The following is a 24,554-nucleotide window of genomic DNA, read 5'->3' as shown; positions in this document are numbered from 1 at the left end:
AAAAGGGGAACTTTATTACTAACCAATATGCAAGTGCATCGTTAAACTTCTTAAGTTGTTTCTTACTAAAACTGAAGGTCAATCAACCAAATCAAAACGGTGTTTCCATACGGTCTAAATATAGCGTCTTTCCACCACTCTACCTCCACCAACACAATAATTATCTCTTTTATAGTTTCGAATTCATAAAAAATTAAATTCCCGATATGATAATAATTGAAACCTCAGTAACGCATGTACGGTGACTCGTAAAGCTCAAAGATTTAGTGTAGACATACATAGCGTTACAATATCATTATATTATCATTAAATAATCAAAGAAATATATTTATGGCAATAGTAGAAGGTAAGCAGTTAAACATTTTCTTTACATTATAGAGCTTTGAACAATCATTTCTTTCTACTACTGTATCCAAGACCTAATATCACATTTTTTCGTTTGCTTGTTATTTATTGCGAACCGTTTATCGAAATTCTACACATTTAAGTATTATTATTATATTATTAGTATTAAAAGAAGTTTATCACAATAATCTAAGTTTGCATTTAAAGATAGCGGCCCAATTTATAGCATAGCTAATGCTAAATGAACTGTAACAGCTCGATTCAGTGAATTTAAAAAAAAACAGACATATATGTAAACGGTGCAGGCTGTTTTCTTTAAAACTCTGTAGCCTTCGTAAAATTTTAAAAAATATTAAAATATTTTTATTGGATCGAGATTGCTTGAAAAAAATAGGCATAGAGCAAAGGTACAAAATAGCCATAATAAGACATTAAGGTTTGCTAGCGATGGGAACTATAAAGTTGATATTCGCGCGGTAAATTTTGAACAAGCGGTGGACAAACCTATTGCGCATGCGCAGGAAAGTGGCGCACTATCGCCCGAAAAAAAGAAATCAAAAATGTCTTATCATCGCGTAAATAAATAGTATTAGTAAGTTTGTAAACAATGAAAAATACAACAGCAATTCAATTTAATATGTATTAAAAAGCCCAAATCGATCAACAATATTATAGTAGGCCTATGCCTGATATTCAACCAACAAGCCCCAAATACGGTGACTTAAGTTATTTTTAAGTTATTTTTGGTATTGGATTTTTCGGTACACACGTATTATCATTCTTTTCATTAGTCTTGGGCGAATCTACTAAATTTTTGAAGCGTTGCCAAATTAAGCAGTTTTAAAAGCAGAATAAATTATTATTTTAATGTATTAGAACTTATTCGCATTGAGTTACTCCATAGAAAACCACAAGATCAGACATATTTGAAAAATCGACGTCATGTCTAGAAAATCCATAATTAAATTTTAGTAGACTCATCTTAAGTATCTGTTTTAAAAGATCACGTCCATTACTGGTAGAGTTGCTGGAACTACAGAGGCCTGTGCGTAGCCACTCAACGAACTTCTTTATGTGCTGTGTTCTGTTCATTTCATAGAATGTTGTTGTTTATAATTGATTTTTAAAAAGTCCTTGCAATCAATACAAATTTGCATTAAGGATCAAAAAAATCTAAAAGAGATTTTATCATGTGACAATGACTGTTCATTCTACACCAAAAGTGTAAAAATATGGAAATTGAGACTTTTGTGTGATGAAAAATGGATGTATAATTAAACATTTTTAGTCGATGTTACTAGCTAACTCAATAGCAAATTATGAGCCGAGTACAGTTAGTAACTTTAACGAGACCTCGATCAATACATATAAATACTTTTGTCTTTATTGTTAAAATGTGAGGCCGCCCCCCCCTCCCCTCCATTCTGAGCGTTCGTATCCCACTAAAAGAGAAAACCCTAGCACTCTTGTTTTCTACCATTTCGATTTGATCAAGAAATAGTTGTTTTTTTTTTTTTTTTTTTTTTTTTTTTTTTTTGCACTTATATATTACAGACGTCACTTCAAATAAGATAATTACGTCTTAAGCGTACCCTTGTGTTAGTTTAGTCTTGTTAATTAGACACACTCTTCTAAGTCATAGATGTTCAGGCAACCCGTTCCAAGCTCTAAATTAACAAAAGGACCCTCTATGATTACACACCGTTAAGTGTAAGCCGGGTGATTTCCATTGAAATACATTTTTTTTTTCTCAATCAATATTAACTTGTTGTTATGTTTTGTCTTGCATGACATCGTTTGCATGTCTATTTGTGGCTTTAGGTCCGGCAATGACGCAAGAAGAAATATATGATGTCGATGTTAATAGTTATAACAGAGGTAAGACTAGAGACTTCTGAGACACTGGGTTCACATTACAACCAAGTATTTATGTTGACGTGACAGAAGAGAGAATGGTGAATATGGACGTAGAGTAGATTTCCTTCTGGTTATGTTGTAAACTATTGTTTAAAATAAAAACCCAAGTTAATAAAAGTTGTTGTATTTTTTATTTATTTCTGAATAGTACATGGTAATTTTATAGGTGTAATGATAAATGACAAATTATCATGAATCCCCAATATTGGTGAAATTATTAAAAGATTAAACAAAGGCATTAGAGTAAATTAGAGTTTATTAACAGAATTTTTTACAAATGAAATAAGAGCATACAACTAAAATGTTATTTAACTTTAGTTAGGCCAATAATAGAATAGGCATTTTCTATTTGAAACCTTGCAATTCAAGAAAACCAACAAGAAAATACGTACAAAATAGGGCAGTTGAGATTTGCAACAAAGAGAAATATTCACATTTTAATCACCATTTGTAAAACCCATAAATTTAGAGACATTTTCGGACTGAAGAATAAAAAATAAGCGGGAGTAGTGCACAAAACATTGCACCATTTACAATTAGAAAATAAAAATAAGATACTCAGGATGAAGAATAAGCCTCTCTGACTAAGACGCCTGAGCTGGTCTTGTAGACACGCCTCAGATGACTGCCGTCATGTAAAAGCGTCAGAGATCGCCATTCATCCACGTTCTGGAGGACTTTAATAAGATCGTCAAATGTTTCATGCCTGGTGCAAATGGGAGAAACTGTCAACGTACGTAAATATTTTATAGCATAAAATTATAGCATTATAACATTTTTGTAAAATGTTTGACATGTTTCGGATGTTCCTTCAGAGTTAAAGATAATTTACTCCCTAGTCCAAACCTCCCGATAGGACGATGGGAGATTGCAGCTCGCAGGGTTTGAACCCGGGACCAACGATTAGTCCAAACGTCAGTCCAGCACTCAAACCACACGACCAGGCAGACATTTGATATTTTGATATTTTGGCACATCGGCACAATTTAGGCCATGTCGTTACTCAAAAATCAAAGTAAACCAAGCGTAAAAAATATTCATCCAGTGTATGTGTTTCAGATGACATCGATGATATCGACCTACGATTTGTTAACCCAACTGATTGGTCTCCACACGTTAGAGCAAATTCTCCTCGTATACGAGTAAATGTAAGTAAATGTGAATGAACAGAAAAAAGAGATGTATTCTCATAGACACATTAATACATTACGTTTTTAAAACGTTTGACATGTTTCGGATGTTCCTTCGAGTTGAAGATAATTTACTTCCTAGTCCAAAACTCCGGATTGACGACGGGAAATGGCAGAGGGCAGGGTATGAACCTGGGACCATCAACAAGTCCGAACTGCAATCCATCGCTCATACCGCACGACCAAGCAGCTATTAGTTTTATTCCTATAACAGACTTATGGATTCTTATATAATAATCGAGAACTTTCGACTGGATGTAACTTTTATGTATTTTTTTTTGTGGAACTAAATAAAATTAATAAACACCTTTTTACCCTTAAAACCGAGTATTGTTAACAATAAAGAGAACAAAAGATCAAAATTAACATATATTTGGGTGGAGGCAGGCAAGGGATGCAGCTGGGCACTTTAAAAAAAAAACTCCCTTAAATATGACTTTCCTTGCAAATTAAGTAATCTTACTGAAGCGGCTATGAAGAATGTGACAGCTTTCATTTGATCAAATCAATTGTTCTAATATAATCAGGGGAGGTTACGAGGAGTTTCCGTCCTGCCTTAAGGCGCTCAGCTATTAAAACTCCACTCGAGACAGGTCTCAAATCATACATTTCTCGTCAACATCAGGTTTTAAACTTGCAACAACTTGTCAGGTAACCAAGCGGTTCATCCCCTTCAGTCAGTTGGCCCTCTTGAGTGTCAACGTTCAATCAAATCAAGGGTGATAATTATGTTAAACGTGTATTCAAGTGAGTCTAATAGTGCATGATAATACCAACTTTGTTTTCCTGACTTGACTCATGAAAAACGTCTTATGCTCTCATGCAGCGGTTCTCAACCTTTTATGCTCGGCGACCCCTTTTTACAATCCCCCACTCTGCCGCGACCCCTCACACACACACACACACACACACCAATAGAAGAATAGACAAAACAATCCATATTTACGATGGTCTTAAGCAACCCCTGGCAAATCGTCAATCGACTCCCAAGGGGGTCGAGACCCACAGGTTGAGAACCCTTGCTCTAATGGCACTAGGGAGAAAAGAACATTAATTGGAGATTGTCCTATCCTAAGAAGTTTGAACGGTTAAACGTTAGCTCTGTAGTATACATATGAACTAGATATAAATACATTAATCGTAAAATGAGTTCTCTTGAGTCCTTCTGCAAGTAACAATTTATCCTACAAGTTCGATTACCATGAAAGAAAAAGAAGCATATCCTAAATATCATTAGTTGTCTACCTTTGTACGATAAATAATGGTCTTTTGGTTTTTTTTGTTTGTTTGTTTGTTTTTGTTTTTGCTGCTGTATAAGAGAGAAGAACCCGGCCTATCTGCTACTGACCGAACCCACCCATGCCATGTAAAGCGAGGATAAATATATATATATAATTGAAATTGGAGCATAGGCAGATGGAGCTCGTCAGTCTAGTAAGGCAATTCATCTAGGAAGGGGCGGTACTGTGACTTCAATGTCTCACTGTCGTGCGGTTTTAAGGCTTCATGAGACAACATTGAGAAAAAATCAGGAGTGAGGTCCCTTAGACGCTGAGAGTATCTATATAAATAATTCTCTTCATGGCTCAAGAGTTTGGACGAAAAGGAAAGGAGAGATCACTCTTTTATTTCTGCGGATAGAGTTACCCCACATAAAAAAACAAAGGGGTGAGAACAAGTAGTATGCACCCGTCACTACAGATGGCTGTCTGGTCGTGCTGTTTGCGCGCTGGACTGCCGTTTGGAATTATCGATAGTCCCAGGTTCAAACTAGGAAGTAAAGTATCTTCAACTCTGAAGGAACATCCGATACATGTAAAACATTTTTTAAACACTAAATAACAGCTCCGGACTAAATCATTGTGACCAAGAAGTCATGGAAAAAGAACAAGTAATCTACTATGTATATTCACACGTAACTAAATAGCAGGGCCGGACTTCACCATTGTGGGGCCCTATGCGAAACGGAATTCGCGGGGCCAAGTTTGGGTATGGAAGCGAATAGTAAGTGAAATTTAAGAGTTTTTTATTAGAAAATAAATTCGTCTATGCATTTTATTCATTCCTTACTACGTACAGAATTACTTACGAGCTTTGCGTGTAGCAAAGTCATACAGTTTATCATAATAATTCTGTTTCCTACCTAGATCACGCTCAATAGCAAGAATTACCAAATGTTTCAATCTATCTTTGACAATTGTTCACCTCAAGTAATTCTTCATTAGTTTGAGGCTCGAGAAGCTTCTTTCACCAGATTACACAATTACGTGTATTGCATAATTCCGCTTTTATTATTGCGCGTAGGATTGGCGTTTTCCATATTGAATGTCTCCCCAAAATGACATATTTTGTCTATATGTTTCCGTATATTTTAAGGACTTTTTCCTATATTTTGCAGTTTAGGGAGATTTCCAAGAGTTCCTGGTAAATCGACAGGAGGGCGCGGGAAACCTGTTTTAAGTTATAAAATGGTTTAATATATTAATTTATACACCTTCAATTAGCGCGGACCGATTGAGAGTATGGGTCCTATGAAAGTGCGAGGCCCACTGCGGTCGCATAGGTTGCAGTGGCCTAAGGCCCGCCCTGCAAAATAGCTGTCGACTAGTGAACTATAATGTTCCTTCAGGCATCTTCGGTTACTGATTTGGTAGTAAATGTAATGCCACAAAAAATAATTAATTATCAATAATTGATTAACTGTTGTTGTTGTTGTTGTTTTGTTATTGATTCTTGTTTTGTTAGGTACAAGAAATAATTTTGATAAATTTCATTTTGATCCAAGATTGGGTTTAGGAGAAATAATGAGTACAAACATTTTATCCAGACAGATATAATGAGTTGATAAAAGTTTTGTTAAAAATGATATCTATTCACATTGATTTATTATTGTTGGTTTAGATCTATTGCAAATGTAAATATATGACTGATATATTTTATATAAGTTTGATGTTGTTGTTTTTTTAAGTATTTTTTTTTTATATTTCTCTATTTTTTTATTGGATACATTTATTTATACATTTATTATAATTTATTAGAGTGATAAAAATCGTAATGACAAAATTTATTACTTATATTTTTTTCCAGACCATACCCAGAAGTTTTGTTTCCATTGACGAAGGTATCTTAAAGTGGTTCCAGGACACGAATCATCCAATGGTAAATGAGCTTATTAGTTCTATTTAATCTCTTACAATAGTAAGTGCTCCTCCCTTTAGGGCGTATACACACAACCCTTTTTCGCCACTCCAAAATCTATTTTTTTTAAAAGATCTCCCGTGTATGGCTAACACATTTTATATTGAGGAAGAAGCTTGACACTTTTACTCTATGACTTTTAAATTTAAAATCTTTTTGAAAACATCTGGTAAACTAACGAGCACAAAAAATAAAAAGAAGAAGCTTTGATTCAAAGATCAGCTGCTGCGACCCGACTTCAGCAAATTCTAATAGATACTTGACATTAGCTAGGCAAAGTAAAGGCAGCTGATCATTGTGCTGGCCGCATGACACCCTCTGCAACATCTACTTTACAGAACGCAAGGAACTATGAAAAGGGTAGGTCTACTTGCTTACTGACCCGCTTTAATAACTAAGGAGGCTATTTGATTCATATAAATGCAATGAAACAAAAGGCACTTTAGGTTTAATTATATTTTTGTTTTAATTCTCAACATATTTATCCATTTTCTTTTTATAAGATCCAAACGTCTCTTATTGCTATTATATTTCTCCTAAATACATCGATGTAAACATTTATTGGTATTTTGATTGTTTCCCCCAGTTTGGTTATCTAGACCGTATGTGTCGCATTTGGCTCGTGGACCTAGCAGAGATGATGATATTTCGACATCTCCAACTAAATGCACTTCCAAGAAATACGTTCATAATCGGCTTTGTTCAAGTTACCGATGGGTATCATTATGAACGTCAAGAGTTTTACACTACAAGGTAAGTCTAAAGTAAAACACTTTATTCAAGTGACTGGGAAGCTTATCATCACCATCAAATTATCTTACGAATGAAGGATTGAGAGGCTTAGATTCACATACCAAAAGTTGGAAAGCACTGCGTTTGAGCGCAACACAAAGAGAGAACGCTAAGAAAAGAGAAAGAAAGCGGGTGGAAAATTACATTGTACCAGATACAAAAATTCACTGGCTTAAAAGTATATTCTGAGACTATTTAAAATGTGGTCCGTTTCTGGTATTTTTTAAAAAAAGGGAGGAGATTTCCGGCCAAGAATAAACATTTTAAAGCCTGGGAACAAATCAACGGGCGCATCCGGTGTGCATGGCTAGCATTAAAACAATCTTGGTAATTAGAGACTTCATTGTCATTCACTTACTATGTTCTTCTTTCCCTAACTTGTATCAGAGTTACGCTATTAGTTTCAAGCCATCTTGTAAAGAATGCTATAAAATTATTATTATTTATCGTGCTTTTATGGTACACATTCGAAATATGATATAAGTAAATTAATATAAAAAAAAAAAAAAGAAAAATAAATAACGTCACAAAGATAGTTTGTGTGGAAACACAAACTCCGATTAGGCTCCCAAAGTGGTCCACTCAGGCAGAAAAAAAAAAGACAGCTTTGAATATTTTCAGCAAAAATATGAGAATCTATGAATTGAAAACTATTAACTAACACAGCTACATCCCCGCCACTACAAAAAAGGGGGTACGGATATGTATCTACAGTTTTGTGGATATTTTATTATTGTTATTCCGACAGGTGACATGAATCTCTAAATTATTATCTTTTCGAAATACTGTAGTGAACATGCATAATAAAAAAATTTTGCCTATGAAATGATGTTTTAAGTCAGTGATGCCCAAAATACGGCCCGCGGGCCACAACCGGCCCGCGAAGTGGTTCCATCCGGCCCGCCGAAACGAATCACAAAGTGTGAAAATCCACTCTACAAAGGGATGATAAAGTTATTTTACATACGTTAGCGCGGTTTTCTCTGATGGATTGGTACCATGACCTTTAACATTGTGTTTATGAAATGGGACTAGATCAGTGGTTCCCAAACTTTTTTTGTCTCGTTAACCCCTTTCCAAGTTTTTTTTTGGGTTTTGGTAGACCCCCCTGCTTAAGACTAAGACTAAGACTAAGACTAAGACTGCTTTATTGATCCTTACGGAAATTTGTTGTGATTACAAGGACTCGTTTCTCATATAAAGACAACACAACAGAAAAATACACATAAATACAACAGACAACATAAAGAGTTCATTCAGCGACTACACACAGGTATCTTGGTGCATTTCATGTTCCCTGATCAATGAGTGGCGGTGATAGAGTCTGACCGAGTGAGGTACGAACGAGTTTTTGTACCGCTCCGTTCTTGTTTTGATTGACAGCAGTCGCCCACTTCGCGACGACCTGGCGTAGTTCTGATGGAGCGGGTGGCCGTTGTCTTCCAAGATTTTTTCGATTTTTCTTAGGCACGTTTGTTCAAAAAGTTCCTTTAAATGTGGTAATGTTGTGAGTGTAATTTTTGATGCTTTTTTAATGATGTTTTCTAGACATTGCAACAGTTTAGATGAGGCGTTGCCTTGCTAACAACTTATTCCGTATGTTAGCAGATTTTGTACTGTCGCGCCGTAAAATGTCTCAAGGATCTTCTTGTTTAATTTAAAACTGTTGAGTTTGTATAGAAAAAAGAGTCGCTGGGCTGTTTTCTTTGTCAGAGTTCCAAGGTGGTCTTCCCATGAAAGCTTGTTGTTGATGATAATGCCTAGATATTTATATGCCTTTACTTGTTCTATAGATGTAGTGTTTATTTGCAGTTCACGTATAGTTTGTTTTTTCTTTCTAAAATCTATTATAAGTTCTTTAGTTTTTGTTACATTCAGTTCTAGAAAGTTGTCGGTGCACCAGTTTGTAAACTCTTCTATCGAGCTTCGATACTGAGTTTCGTCTCCTGAAATAAGACCGACTATAGCAGTATCATCAGCGAATTTAATGAGTTTAACTGAGTTATAGATGCTTCTTATGTCATTAGTGTAAAGAGTGTATAGTACAGGAGAAAGTACACAACCTTGTGGAGCACCCGTACATAGTACTCGAGTTGACGATTTGGTGTTGTTGACTTTAACATACTGGGGCCGTTGGGTTAAAAAGTTTAGAACCCATGCTTGCAAGTAAGGGCTTACATTTTAGTTACTCAGTTTGTTTATCATTAGATGTGGCTGTATGGTATTGAAAGCCGAGGAGAAATCTACGAAGAGGACTCGTGCATATGTTTTGGGTATATCGAGATGCTTATAAAGCTGGTCCAAAAGCAATAGAATGGCATCCTCAGTTCCTCTAGCTGCTTTGTATGCAAATTGGTGAGGGTCTAGGCTGTTATTGACTTTTGCTACAAGTTGTTTGAGAATATATTTTTCAAAACATTTCATAACAATAGGTGTTAGTGCTACTGGGCGGAAATCATTTAAGTTAACTTGTATTGCATTTTTGCCAATTCATCTTTTTTTTAAAAACTAATTTCTACCTTTAGTGAGTTGAAGAGTGAGTTGAAAAGTAAGATAAAGCTACAAAGTAAGTTATAGAGATCTATCTTTTTTATTGATAAAATTCAAATTTAAACCAAATATGTTTTGCTGGAATCATCAAACACTGGAATTTTTTTTCCAGGTTTATCTTCCGTTGTTATGGATATTATGTTTCAAATGGGAATTTTGTAGTCCTTCAAACATTAAATATGAATTAATTAATTGGCCTTAAGTATCATTTTACAAGTTTTCGCCAAGAACAGTTTCTCGTGTATTTCTTGATCTTTCACGTGTGACATAAATATTGAGTCCACGGAACTGTTGTCAATAACATGAGAAGGGGCGAAAACGAGTAACTTGTTTCTAAACTAGTAAGCTTTAAGCAGGATGGGCTTATTAGCCTTGTTTGCTACCCACTTGAATTCAAAACTCGGTTGCCTTGTAGCTATACCGAAACATGGGAAAGTTTCGAGGGTCAACCCTGAGGAAAAATTAGGAGCCGGCGAAATTTATGCAGTTTGCAGCAAGCAGCGCTACATCCTGTCAGAGCCTGCGACCCGCTGATACAAAACTGTAGAAATGTCGTTTTCAAAGATTTTAAGAAGTTTTTTTAAATTTTATGACTCATGCCTCCGAAGTGTCCTTGAACTGTATTATTGCTTAAAGAAATTCTTTAAATAATATCAGACATAGGTTTATGTAAAACTACAACGGCTGGTAAAATCAATGTTTTATCTATTAGTGTTTCTGTGTTTTGCTATAAGTAAAGAGATATCGTAAGACTCACAAATCATCTTCTTTATATAATGTAGGAGAGATTTTGCTGTTCTATTCTATATATTTAAGTGTTCGAAAGTTTTTCAAACCTTTATCTAATTTGTCAGGGTGGCATCATTCCAATTCCAGCGTAATTCTTTTTAGGCAATCGCTTGTTTGACAAGGAAGGAATGAATGCCAATTTTCAATAATTATTGCTGTACAGTCTACATTTTTTTATGCTAAACATTAGTTACATGTAGAAAAAATTAAGCTCTTTAAATAAGTTTTGGAATTAAATACAACCATTTTTCATATGAATAGCAAGATAAATATATAAAGGATTAAGTAAGGTACAAATCATATTTATATATTAGTGTATGAAATAATTATATTAATGGGATTTAGGATAAAATTCACGACATGCTTAAATGAAATCTATAATCGTACACCCCTGTGGGCATCTCATAGACCCCCAATTTATTTTTTAACTTTCGTGGACCCCTTGGAAGTCTTCGTAAGCCCCTGGGAGCCTATATAGACCACTTTGGGAATCACTGGACTAGATGTATAATCCAACAGGAAAAGTGAACGGATCCTTACTTTTTTCTGGAACATGATAATAAGCCAATGTATTTGATTTGTAAAGAAAAAGTGGCTGTTTAAAAAAAACAACAACATACAAATATGGCAGCATTCTTGATTTGGGTCGCGAATAAAATATTGTTAAACTACGCCTAGAGATTGAAGGATTGAACAGTTGCCAAAAAGAGATGAAAAGAAAATGACTCGGTGGTTAAGCTAGATATAATGTTGCTCACATTTTAAGTACAGAAATAAAGCCATTTTTCCGAAGGGTAGAAAAGAAGATAAACTTCAAACATCTCACTAATTAATGTAAGTGCTAGAGCCATGTGTTTCTAATAACATAGTTATAGTTCCATTTCATTACGCTTTTTTATCCTTTCGGTCATGTGGCCCGCGACACGAGAGATGGAAATGAAAACGACCCGCAGGTCGAATTAGGCTGGGCATCACTGTTTTAAGTTATATTCGACTTCTATACATACATACTAAATACATACTTTCAATTTTAAAACAAAAGTAAACATTTTATTTAAAATGTCAAAGTAGCTTAGTAGTAACAGACCACGCTTTTTGTTAAAACATTTTCTAATTACAAAATTCAAAATACATTATGTAAAGTTTTAGAAACTATGCAGGTAACTGACTTCAATTTTTTTTTACTGTAAATAGTCAATAGTTGTAAAAATGGTGCAACGGATAAAAAAAGATTATTTATATTATTATTATTATTATAATTATTATTATTACTGTTAAAACAAAAAGAAAAAAGTAGCCGTTGCTTCAAAATTTCACAAATATAATGATGTCGATTTTTCAATACCTTATCTAGTTCCTTGGATCTAAACGGAACAGGCGTACAGACATACCACATAAAACTAATATCGGCTATTCCCCTTTTAGGGGCCGCTAAAAAGATCCAAAATGTCATAAGCAATTTAGTAGCTTTTAACATAGTTTTATTACGTCATTTCTTAATTAAGCTTTCCTTGCTACAACAAGCTTAGGGATATGAATTGTGTCCAGATTGCCACATTTCCCATGGGATCTGCTAATGCTCTGTTTCGGGAAATGCAGTATGTGGTGCGTATTACATATGTTTTTTTTTAACTTTCGTTATACACACAATAATTCAAACACGAAGTTACTTTTATCTTCTACAATGAGCTGAAGTGGTGAATACGTCTTGGAATTTTCAGAAGTTAAATCCGATGACCTGATGTCCAATGAATGCCCATGTCTAATTGGACAATAACAAACAAAAAAAAAACACTATTTACGAATTAATGTTTTACAAATCCTGCAAATAGAAAACGTACACGCTATATTAAATAATTGCACACATTATGATCCTAATGGAATAAAAAAAAATCACATTAGTAGATTTAACATGAAGCTTAAAACATATGAAATAAAAGGACAGAAAAACAAGACATAATGATATAGCTAATTACATTTAATTGTATTAATTAAATTAGTACAATTAATTCATAAATACAACAAATGTGTTGCCAACTTTGATAACAAAAAGCGAGTAGATCTTTCTGATCAACAGACGTGCTCCCATTTTTTTTTTTTTTTTTGAGAATCACGAAATTGTTACTGTTCAAAGAAAAGGTGAGCAAGAAACTGGTAATGGTAATAGTCAGACCTCGTTCTATTTCACACAGTCACATCTTAGTTACTGTTATATGCATTGAATAGTGTAAAGATTAAAAAAAAAACCTTTACGAAGCTGATGATTTACTTTTAAAGCGATTACGGTTCTTAGTATGACATTAAAAGATAGATTCTAGTTTGGTGATAGGCTCATAGATAGATCTCGACTTAGAAGGGCGCTAATAGTTTCTGAACGGAGATTAAATTTGTATACTCTTTAATGTGTATAGATAATCTGAACCTCCAGGACCTAATTGAATTATTATGTTTCAAAAATTTATAATAGTCAAACTAGAGTTTTGCCTGTGTGGTCTATGAGCAAATAATGCTTTTCACAAAGCTATCAATAAACTGTTTAATTTCTTGGAAATTCGTTAAAGCCTTTTTCGAAAACCGTGTCCTCTAATTTTTTAATTATTTTTTTTTTGTTTTTGTTTTGTGTTTTTTTTTGTTTTGTTTTTTTTGAGTATTTGAAGAATTAATGAGCCGAGAAGAATAGTAAAAATAAAATAAAAATTCAAACATTGCGATCCTGGTGTGGGGCTCATCTGATTCTATGGCTGACGTTGACCGAGAGTGTCATGTGGCCAGAACAACGACTTGACGTACAGCAAGTTGCCATTTAGTCTTCATCGTGTTTCTAACATCATAATTGTACTACGTAATAAATGATGAGATCATATAGGATAGGGAAAGGATGCAAGTTCAACAGAAGCAAAGACTAGGGCTGAAAGAGATGCATTTCTGAAAAAAAGATATGTTTTTCTCAGCTCATAGAAAATTAATTGAAAAGGGAGGGGGCAGTCTAAAGTGAATATAAATTCAGTTCACGATAATGATTGCAACAGCTACTTACTTATGTTTTAATGATTTTTTTAAGTTTTAAGAATGTATCAACTATAAAAGTGAAATAAAGCCGTGATTTGTACCAAACAATTTGTGGACTTACCTAGATACATATCAAAAACTAGAAACATATAAATCGTTGGCTACGTTGACATCAAACATTGTCTACATTTATATCAAACATTGTCTACATTTATATCAAACATTGTTCATTTTGACCCAACTTAACGAGACAGGTGAAGTGTTATATAACGAAATTTGACTAGGAACCAGCTTGCACTATTTAATTAGCTTTAAAACATTTGTCTAAATTCAAAGTTGGCAACTTAAAATGTTACATCAAAAGTTAAATTCCACCCACTCAATCCTAACTTGTTCGTTTCTGATTCTCCTCACATGGCGATCCCCCCACACACAAACATGCACCTAAAAGCAAGAAAAACTGATTACTCGTCTACATGGACATGTGGAATTGACTGTTATTAAACAGGATGCAGTGCCAACTCCAAGAGGCTTGCATCCAACACAATATCACAGAATCAAGCATGTCAGACCTTCCGATCTGTTGCGTAATGGACAAATTACTGATGTTGTCTCATATTTGATTTAAAACGCTTGGCAAAAAACAGCCATTATTCAAAAAAAAAGTTTAAGTATTCTGTATAGCCTAAAAGTAAAAATAAAAACATCATAGTATCAGAAGAAAAAGATGTTTCTCTTCTGTAATGTGGATAAATGATGTCTTCATCATTGATGTACTATTTTTGATGTATAATCAAAGATGTGCCTTGATCGATGGATTACACAAAATAACATCTATAGTACTCAGTGAGTTACTGTCACTGATGTTTTTGCCTATCGATGTACAATGATTGATTCGCTATTAATGTACTATCAATGACAATATCAGTGCCGGTTAAATGCAAGTTTATGTACCGGTGTAATACATGTTATTTGGCCGGTTGTATCGGTTTATCTAGCGATGTACAGTGTACCAGTCCAGCAAATGAGAATGTCCATACAAATTGCTATAACATACAACGTTGAAAAATTATTATCTGAACCAAGTTAGCAAAACTAATAATCATCATTACCTGTGAAATACATATGACCCAATACAAGCTCGTGTTTGGCGCTGTATTTTCAATTAAACGAATATTTATAGATACATCAACACGTACATATATATTATTTTCAGTCTTATATAATAGTGGTATATCTTCGTTTATGAATTTAAACACATTTTCACAGTAGTCTTAATTATATATGTTGGCTACGTAAGGCTTGCCTCAGATTCCGATGATTGCGGTATTTCACATGACCACTCAAACTCAGTTAAGAGCTACATATTCTGTCATATCTAATGCAGACAAACCCCCCACCTCAATAGAGTGGGAGGGGAGGGGGTAAATAAGTTTTCTTTTCGTCATCGCGTGTCAGCATAAATTCGTTTTGGGTTTTAAATGCGCGCCCCTCAACCTTCAGTTTAGTTCTTCAAATGTCTTTTGAAGATTTCATCTGCTTCCAGCTGCTTTCTACCCAGTGAGGGGATAATGGCGCTTGATTACATCTCGCTAGCGCTTCAAAGGTTAAGATAATAATCATTTTTTTTAATTTACTCTTGTTGTGTTATTTTTTTGACATTTCAAGAAGACTTCTTATGAGCATATTCCTTGAGAAACTGATTTCCCATCAAAATGAAGATCTTTAATCAGCTAGATATTTATCATATATTAGAATTATATGATTATAGACACAGACAGTGCTCATGAAGATACACACAAACAGTGCTCATGAAGATACACACAAACAGTGCTCATGAAGATACACACAGACAGTGCTCATGAAGACACACACAAACAGTGCTCATGAAGATACACACAAACAGTGCTCATGAAGATACACACAAACAGTGCTCATGAAGACACACACAAACAGTGCTCATGAAGATACACACAAACAGTGCTCATGAAGATACACACAGACAAACAGTGCTCATGAAGATACACACAAACAGTGCTCATGAAGATACACACAGACAGTGCTCATGAAGATACACACAGACAGTGTTAGTGAAGATACTCACACCAACAGACGAGAAGGTTACACTTGGACATCCTGAGGGGTTATTTTTTTATTTCTTTTTACTGCCGGGAATTTTTTTTTATCTGTATCTTTACATGTACAAATGAATGGCGTCACCGTGAGAGAGGTTCCCTGGATCGATTCCATCGGCCTAATCAACTTCAGGTAATTATTAATCTATTTTGATTACAAAGAGAGTTTGTGTGTTCACCAAACTCAGAGGAGGTCCTAAGGTCCTCTGTTCGCTAAGCAATTCAGATGAAAATGGAAGGTTCAATATTTTCAGTACGAATATAAGAAGTTTATTAACTACAAACAAGCAACCACGATAAGCCTCCCTCCTCCCATTCAAATTGAGGGCACTGCTATAAGCTTATCTCACTGACTTCTGAGCGTAGAAGTAGGGGGAATATGAAATGACACCTAGATAAAGCTGAAACCTAGTATATTAATATGACACCTAGAAAAACCTGAAACCTAGTATACTAAAATGACACCTAGATAAACCTGAAACCTAGTATATTAAAATGACACCTAGATAGGCATGAAACCTAGTATATTAAAATGACACCTAGATAAAGCAGAAACCTTTTATATCAGAATGACACCTAGATAAATCCTAAACCTAGTATATTTAAAGTGACGTTGATCCGCCCCTTTTTTTTTTGTTCTTTGATTCACCCGTCACTATTACACCTTTGTGTCTGTTGTTTAAAACACTAGGGAAGAGAATAGGGAGTGAGAATGTACTTGGCAAGATGGGAAAAGAAACAAATAACAATAACGGATTTAAGTCGCTATCCATTAGCATTGCATTTGTCCTTTATAGTTGTACCTACTCCCAGATGGGCTGATGGACTGGGTAGACAATAATGAATGCTCAAGCGTCATAGTAAGCGGTTATTCCCAGATGATTAGTTAAGTTAAGTTAGTCTTCATATACATAGCTTGTCCATTCCGGATGCGATAATTACCTCTTTTGTCAGCCACGGGGGCTGAGAGTTGGCCTTGCAGTTTTGTGTCTCCCCATGCGGCTGCTGTAACCTAAATAAGCACTGAATATTCAAATGAACAGATTATTCGAATTTACTGTTGATTTTCTTTTCCAGCGCTTTTCTTCTGCCACGGTTGTTTACTTGTCCCTACCACGGCTGTTTACTTGTCCTTGCCACGGCTGTTTACTTGTCCCTACCACGGCTGTTTACTTGTTCCTACCAAGGCTATTTACTTGCCCTACCACGGCTGTTTACTTGTCCCTACCACGGCTGTTTACTTGTTCCTACCACAGCTGTTTACTTGTCCCTACCACGGCTGTTTACTTGTTCCTACCAAGGCTATTTACTTGTCCCTACCACGGCTGTTTACTTTTCTTTGCCACGGCTGTTCACTTGTCCCTACCACGGCTGTTTACTTGTTCCTACCAAGGCTAATTACTTGTCCCTACCACGGCTGTTTACTTGTCCTTGCCACGGCTGTTTACTTGTCCCTACCACGGCTGTTTTCTTGTCCTTGCCACGGCTGTTTACTTGTCCCTACCACGGCTGTTTACTTGTCCTTGCCACGGCTGTTTACTTGTCCCTACCACGGCTGTTTACTTGCTTCTACCAAGGCTATTTACTTTGTCCCTACCACGGCTGTTTACTTGTCCTTGCCACGGCTGTTTACTTGTCCCTATCATGGCTGTTTACTTTTCTTTGCCACGGCTGTTTACTTGTCCCTACCACGGCTGTTTACTTGTTCCTACCAAGGCTGTTTACTTTTCTTTACCATGGCTGTTTACTTGTCCCTACCACGGCTGTTTACTTGTTCCTACCAAGGCTATTTACTTGTCCCTACAACGGCTGTTTACTTGTCCCTACCACGGCTGTTTACTTGTTCCTACCACGGCTGTTTACTTGTCCCTACAACGGCTGTTTACTTGTTCATACCTTGGTTGTTTACTTGTTTCTACTACGGCTGTTTACTTGTCCCTACCACGGCTGTTTACTTGTTATTACTATGACTGTTTTATAACTTCCTACCATGGCTGTTTACTTGTTCCTACCACGGCTGTTTACTTGTTCCTACCACGGCTGTTTACTTGTTTCTACCACGGCTGTTTACTTGTCCCTACCACGGCTGTTTACTTGTCCTCAGCTATTTAGGCGTGACGCCACGACGCTATTATTACGTGCTTCCGTCTTCACGATGGCAGGGTCAGTGTTGACCGCTCTCATGGACTCTTTGAAAGTTTCAAACATTATGTCTTCACGATGGCAGGGTCAGTGTTGACCGCTCTCATGGACTCTTTGAAAGTTTCAAACATTATGTCTTCACGATGGCAGGGTCAGTGTTGACCGCTCTCATGGACTCTTTGAAAGTTTCCATGAAACGTTTTCTTTCTTCACCTTATGCTCGTATTCATTCCATGATCTGGTCGTAAAAATCTATTTGCAAAGACTCAGAGCTAGACAACTCTTAGAAGTTATTGAAGTCATTCAGATTTAAACTCACCGCTTTCTTTGTCCACTAGTGTAAATGATAAAAATGATAATGGCTTCTGTAGTAGCCACTAAGCTCATGACTTGTTAAACACTCAGAGGAAGGCAGAAGTTGATTACCTCTTCTCAAGATGTAAACCTGGAGTATGTATTCCAATGTACTAACTTAAAACCACTCCATACGACGAATAAAATAGAAGTAGGCCGAATAGATTGGGACTTTCAATTACTTTAAGCTTCCTACCTACTTTAATCTTTAATTAATGTGAAATGTTTTAACTCTTTATCTCCGTAATTATTTTCCACGTTCTGACAGATAGTTTTTTTTTTCACATTTGACATTCTACCCTGTTATTTTAAAACTTTAATAGCATCTTTCTTTCTCATCAGAAAACGTTTTACTTTTGGTATAAAATTAGAGGAGAATGCATGTTCTTTTTATAAAATACAAAATTAAAGTGTATAAAATAAAATATTAATTGAATGAGTTTAATGGGGTTAAATCAACGATGGTACCGTTAATTTGGAGAGAAAGAGTTAAATTTGTCTCTATTCTCTCATTTGCTCGACTATTCAAACATTTTTTTTTTAAATATTGTACTAGACTACTAAATACGTTACATGTTTTCCAACAGAGAGAAACTACATAGCAACTGATGGTAACAGAAGGTCGGCTCTTAGAGCACTGGAAGCACTCATTAAATAAGTGTCTACATACAAGTAGTTCCAGATATATTCCTAAATAGTGCATGTTGTTATTTTTACAAAAATATATCTATGTATATATATATATATATATGTATATATGTATATATTAATTTATTTATTTATTTATACTAATTTTAAAAATAAATGTAAAAATTTTGTAGTATTGGCACAAAAAGTTTTTTTTGAATCCAGCTTTAGACAAGACTCTCATTGTGAAGTAAATAAATACATTTTTTAAAAAACATTTTGTCCAATGAAAACTGAGGAAACAAAGGTGAACATTTTGAATTTAAAAGTTTGAATTTTTTTTATTCAAAGATAATTTTTACTAATTCAATTTCTATTCACAAAGTTAAAATATTGGATAAATTGGATAAATTGGAGCCTTTCACGATACATTTTAAACACAGAAATCTCCTCTTTGTTTGCATTTCGAAGTCTTAGGGTTGGTTTAGGCAACGCTGTTTATTACTATAGTAACAGAAGAAAATTAGATAAAGAAAAACTGTTATCACTGTTGTAGAATACAATTAAAATTAATGTAACAAATTAACTGTGATAAGAAAAACTATCGTAAGCGTTTAAACATTTTTTTAGATGATCCACACGTCTTATATCCTATACACCGGATACACCCTAAAAATCCAGCTATTTATAGTTAGTCGCCATAGATAAAACTCTTCGTTATATAATCTTTGTCTCTAATGTAGTTGTATTTCAATCGCTGCATAGACTGAACGGCAATACAGGAGCGATTCGGTGTGTAGCGCTCAAATTACATTAAGATTACAAAACTGAAGCTTTTTGTCTTTAATAAAAAAAAAAAACTAGTTTGACACTTTTGTGTTCCTGATGTTTCAAACGTTCTTTTCACAACTATTTGTGTTCCTGATGTTTCAAACGTTCTTTTCACAACTATTTGACAGAAATGTTTAGAAAATCGTTTTGTTTTGATCTCTTAGAAAGGTCACTTCTCTTAAAATGGTCACTTCTGTTTTGATCTCTTAGAACGGTCACTTCTGTACGAAGTGGGAAAGAGGGATGAGCTCAAATTAATTATTTTCAGAAGAAATGAAAACAATATTTTTTTTTTTAAAGTTGCCCTCAAATGTATCAATTAGTCTTTCAATTTTTTTTTTAATTCGGGTTTTGAATTGTTATTTTTTGTGTATATGTTTGTCTGTCCTACTTACCCCTGGTACTGCTCCCTGCTGATTGGTCTTTCAGAGCCCTGAGGGTAGCGATGTAGGACCATACGGATTGAATTTACGATTCCTAATAGTGGTCAGAAGGTCATCATGGGGCCCATTCGTCCAGTCTCCAATATCCAAGTATCTAAAATCATTGAGTGTTTAAAATATCCTAGTATCTTCAATATTTGTATCCAAATAATCCAGGTATCAACAATATACAAGTGTCTACATAAATTATGTATTTCAAATATCCTAGTATCTTCAATAATCGTGTGTAAATAATCGAAATATCAACAATATCTAAGAATCTACAATAACTAAGTACTTAAAATATCCTAGTATCTTCAATATTTATACTCGAATAATCCAAGTATCAGCAATAATTAAGTATTTAGAGAATTCTAGTTATCCTCATTTTTGGTATCTAAATATTCCAAGTATCTTCAACTTTTGTATCTAAATAATCCAAGTATCAACAATATCCAAGTATCTATAATAATTGGGTATTTAACATATCATGGTATCTTCGATATTTGTATCTAAATAATCCTAGTATCAGTAATATCTGAGTGTCAACAATATTTGAGCATCGGCAATACTTTAACGTAATCTTCAATATAGGATTATCCTTATAACTGGTTATTTACAATAACTGACTATATACTATATCCGAAAATCTATAATATAGTATTTTTTTTCTTTTGCACTAATAAAAGGATAATATAACTAAAAAAAAAAAAAGATTAATTGATAAAAATGAGGAAGTTTTGGTGTCGAATTATGAGCTCGGGGATATAAAACTACAAAGTTTAAATTTTAGTGTTTTTTTGTTGTTGTTTTTTTTTTTTTTTTTTGTATTTGAGGTGTGAATCTGTGTCTTGCATGGCCGTGCATAGTTTCATTTTAATCGTGTCTATATGAGCATGTGAGCCTATTCCATTGGCTATTGAAACAGCACATCCTCTAGGCCACATTGTTCAGATAATATTAATTTAATATTGAACAAGTAAGTCTTAATTATTTGTTACTTGAATGTAACATGTGTCTTGCCTGTGATCAATTGTGGAGCGAGTTATAAAATTTTGTTCATGTATACATGTATGTTAACATCATTATGTAATTAAGTTGGTTTTTATTTTATTGAATTTTTAAATGCTGCTTAAAAAGCAATTTTTTATAAATTAGCATTTTTCTGATTGTACACGATCTAGTGGTGCCGTTGTGTTAGTGCTTGGTGTTATTGAATGGCTTCACATTATATTGAGTGTATAATGTAACTTTTATGGGGTGTGGCTTATGTTTTAAATAGTATCCGCTGCTAATAACAAATTGATGAATATCTGAAAGTGTAACATCAGCTTCCTATTAAACATAAAACTGTATTCTCTCATTGTGGTTTTGTATACTGTTACATGGTTGTGAATGTTTTGACACTGAAAGCCTAGACTAAAAAAAAAACAATCCTAAAGTCTTTGAGAGTAAATGCTACAGACTAATGCTGAGTATCAGATACCAGGAAGAGAAGACATAATTTTACAAGTCAACACACTTAATACTGTGAAGAGACGAAAGCTGAGCTGCTTTGGTCCTATTGTAAGACATGACTCACCATCAAAAAGTAACTCTTCGAGGTTCAGTGGAGGAAGCTCGATTAAAAGGTGGCCCAAATAAAAGCTACTGGATAGCATAAATGAATGGACCGGCCTGTCTCTTGCTATTCTGCTCAGAATAGCTGCTGATAGGGAAAAGTCAAAGGATTTGGTGACGCGAACTGCAACAGCACACCCACGGCGAAAGTCAAGGGACGGATGAGATGATCCTCAACTATAAATTACAAATACATTAATTGGAGATTTTCTAAAATTTAAATTTGTAACTGAAACATTTATTTAGTTTATACAAACACAAAACAAGCACTTCTTCTTTAAAACAAAACTTTTATGTAGCACAATGATTAAAATTGCTCAAAACTATAAACAAAACTACCACTAATTAATAAAGTAACGTTTCCCGTTCAGAACTTGCTATCTATATAAAAGGCAGTTGATGTAAAGGCCACCCGTTTCTGTGGCCCAAGGTTAATGAGGGTGTCGTGGGGCCAGCGCAACGACCAACCTCTTTTTACTTTTCTCCAACTAATGGCCCCAAATTAATAAGCTAATTAGCTATTTTTTTTTATTAATCAATTATTGGCATTGACAATTAATATTTGTGCACATTTTCAAATAGACTCGAGAATGGGAAGTGGGAGAAAAAACGAGGAAAAGAATCCTCCCAGACAGACAGACAGACGGAGTTGAGTTAATATAAGCTTTGTAAAAACTATATAAGTTTTACATATTATTTATTAAGTTATATATTTATTAAGTCTATTATCTCATGACATGATGTTGAATGTCAAAATGCAGGGGCCCCTAAAAATGTCAATCCACTCCTGGCCCCCAAATCCCTAACAACACTATTGCCTGCATAACATACGTGACATTATTTTAATTAATAATTATAAGCCTATTAAGTTAACTAGAAAACTCATAATTTTTTAACAGATTCCATTATAGAACGTACCTAAAGCTTATATTGAATTCAAATAAATCATTCTAATCATGTCGTAATTACGCTTATGTCTCTGTATTGAGCTAACCATCAGGCGCTTAATTAAGAATATTAATCCTACACACTATCAAATTATACAATTAATGGCTTTGTTATGATATAAGTATTTATAGTTTATCAGGTGCTTTTTTTTTCCGAGACTCAAGACAAGTGTAAATGTTATATTCGATTATATTTATTTTCCTTCTAACATTTCCTAGTCGATAATTATCATTTCTATAATCGATAGCACAAATTTCATCCCAACTATCCCCGTCTTTTATAATCATTGCTGTAATCTGTAATCTTCATTTGATTCATTTCATTTGCTTTTATTATAAGTATTAGACGTTGAAGAGCATGACAAGTGTTGTTTTAAAGACGTTAAACTTTTCTTTGGCGTAAAGGTAGGATGAAAACTTTCTTTTGAAATCGCCTTGAAGACAAAAATTCCAAATTAAAGTAATTTCCTCTTAGATTACATTTTAAAAAAGGTTACTATTCTAAATAGAATATGTTCAAGACGGTACTTTAGAAACAAAGAAGAGAAAGATATGGAGAAATGTTGGGACTATAAAAAAACACTCGAGAAAGTTTTAAATATATATTACATTGAACTCGAAGACTGTGGATTAAAAAATCAATTTTGGGGGCTGCAAACTAAAAACTGAAGAATAGCCGTCAATATCCGTTTTTAACTCTGCTTTATTTTTTTTTTTAAAGTTAATATACATTTATTTTTATGCACTTTTTCAATGCCCCGCTATCACAGACAGTACTAATGAAATAAGACTTCCTCCCTGTCAATACTATTTTTATGCTACAAACTGATTAGCTTACACGTCTCAGCCTGCATTGCTTAAGAAAATGTTCACTCAAATTAACATATATAAAGTGTAGGGATGTGACGAACCGTTTTAGCTCACTGAAGGTATCACTCAGGTCTAAGCATTTAATTAATTTATTTGCACGCTATAAATCATCAATTTTACTAATTTAGCGATCAAGCGCTAAAACACAGCCACCACCCCTCCAATCCAACCCCACCTCCTTCGGCATCGATGTCACATTTACTATCCCCACTTTGACACGTGCCACACTAGACTCCATCTATCTTGGAAAACATCCGTTGACCCCCCCCCTTTCCGGGAGCGGCTGGTCACTTCAAAGTACCCATTCAACTCAACGCCTCGGGCAACGCTGTTCGTCGAGCACTAGCCATTATCAAGGTATAATCTCCCTTGATTTTGCCGAGCTCTGATAATCTCCCCTTCATAACCCACCTGACCACCTGGGCTGATTTCCTGGACTTTCAACTCGAGCCTTCGCGCAATGTCTATCTCCCGGAAACTCTTGTCACAGTCAAGCGTGGACCCCTTTGTCAAAGACGCCGAATAGTCGAGACCACCTTTGCACTTATCTCCCGCCTCACCCCCCTCACCACGTGTATATGGACAAGACTTCATCGTCCGATCTCATTCTCGCTGGAGAGCTGACAGGGAGCACATCTATCTCTTGCTTGAGCTCTGGACTATTTTCATTCCCTTATTTCACTTTGGATTGGTGGTATGTGACTTAGTAAAGTGTTTGAGAACCATTTTACTTAGTAATGTATCTATATATTTTTGCATTTATTACTACATTATTTGTGTACATATTTGTGCTTTCTTATCATGGATAATGTAAGT

At 34.7% G+C, this 24,554-nt stretch overlaps 2 protein-coding genes and 1 long non-coding RNA gene across 3 annotated transcripts in view; 2 read left to right on the top strand and 1 right to left on the bottom strand.

Moving 5' to 3' along the window:
* The first annotated feature begins 218 nt into the window (after positions 1–218).
* LOC106056222 (uncharacterized) lies at positions 219–14,440 on the top strand. The gene is made up of 7 exons (XM_056006227.1): positions 219–346; positions 2,167–2,223; positions 3,322–3,410; positions 6,540–6,611; positions 7,237–7,403; positions 12,287–12,386; positions 14,242–14,440. Exons 1-7 carry the CDS (start codon positions 331–333, stop codon positions 14,416–14,418), a joined length of 678 nt encoding a protein of 225 aa, XP_055862202.1. The 5' UTR covers positions 219–330; the 3' UTR covers positions 14,419–14,440.
* A 4,943-nt stretch (positions 14,441–19,383) lies between these two features.
* On the bottom strand, positions 19,384–21,086 carry LOC129922051 (uncharacterized). Its single transcript, XR_008774055.1, has 2 exons — positions 19,959–21,086; positions 19,384–19,919 (listed from the first exon to the last, which is right to left on the bottom strand). It is a non-coding gene; the product is annotated as an uncharacterized LOC129922051 (long non-coding RNA).
* Positions 21,087–23,212: 2,126 nt separating this feature from the next.
* Positions 23,213–24,554, top strand: part of LOC106063955 (chitotriosidase-1-like) — a 34,187-nt gene continuing 32,845 nt past the window's right edge. The window contains exon 1 of the mRNA XM_056007227.1: positions 23,213–23,273. The gene's annotated coding sequence lies outside the window, so the exon portion shown is untranslated. The remainder of the gene's footprint in view (positions 23,274–24,554) is intronic.

This window comes from Biomphalaria glabrata, chromosome 12 (assembly GCF_947242115.1).
Source record: "Biomphalaria glabrata chromosome 12, xgBioGlab47.1, whole genome shotgun sequence".
NCBI lineage: Eukaryota > Metazoa > Mollusca > Gastropoda > Planorbidae > Biomphalaria > Biomphalaria glabrata.
The sequence above is the reverse complement of the archived record's forward strand: the minus strand, read 5'-3'. Positions and strand labels throughout refer to the sequence as shown.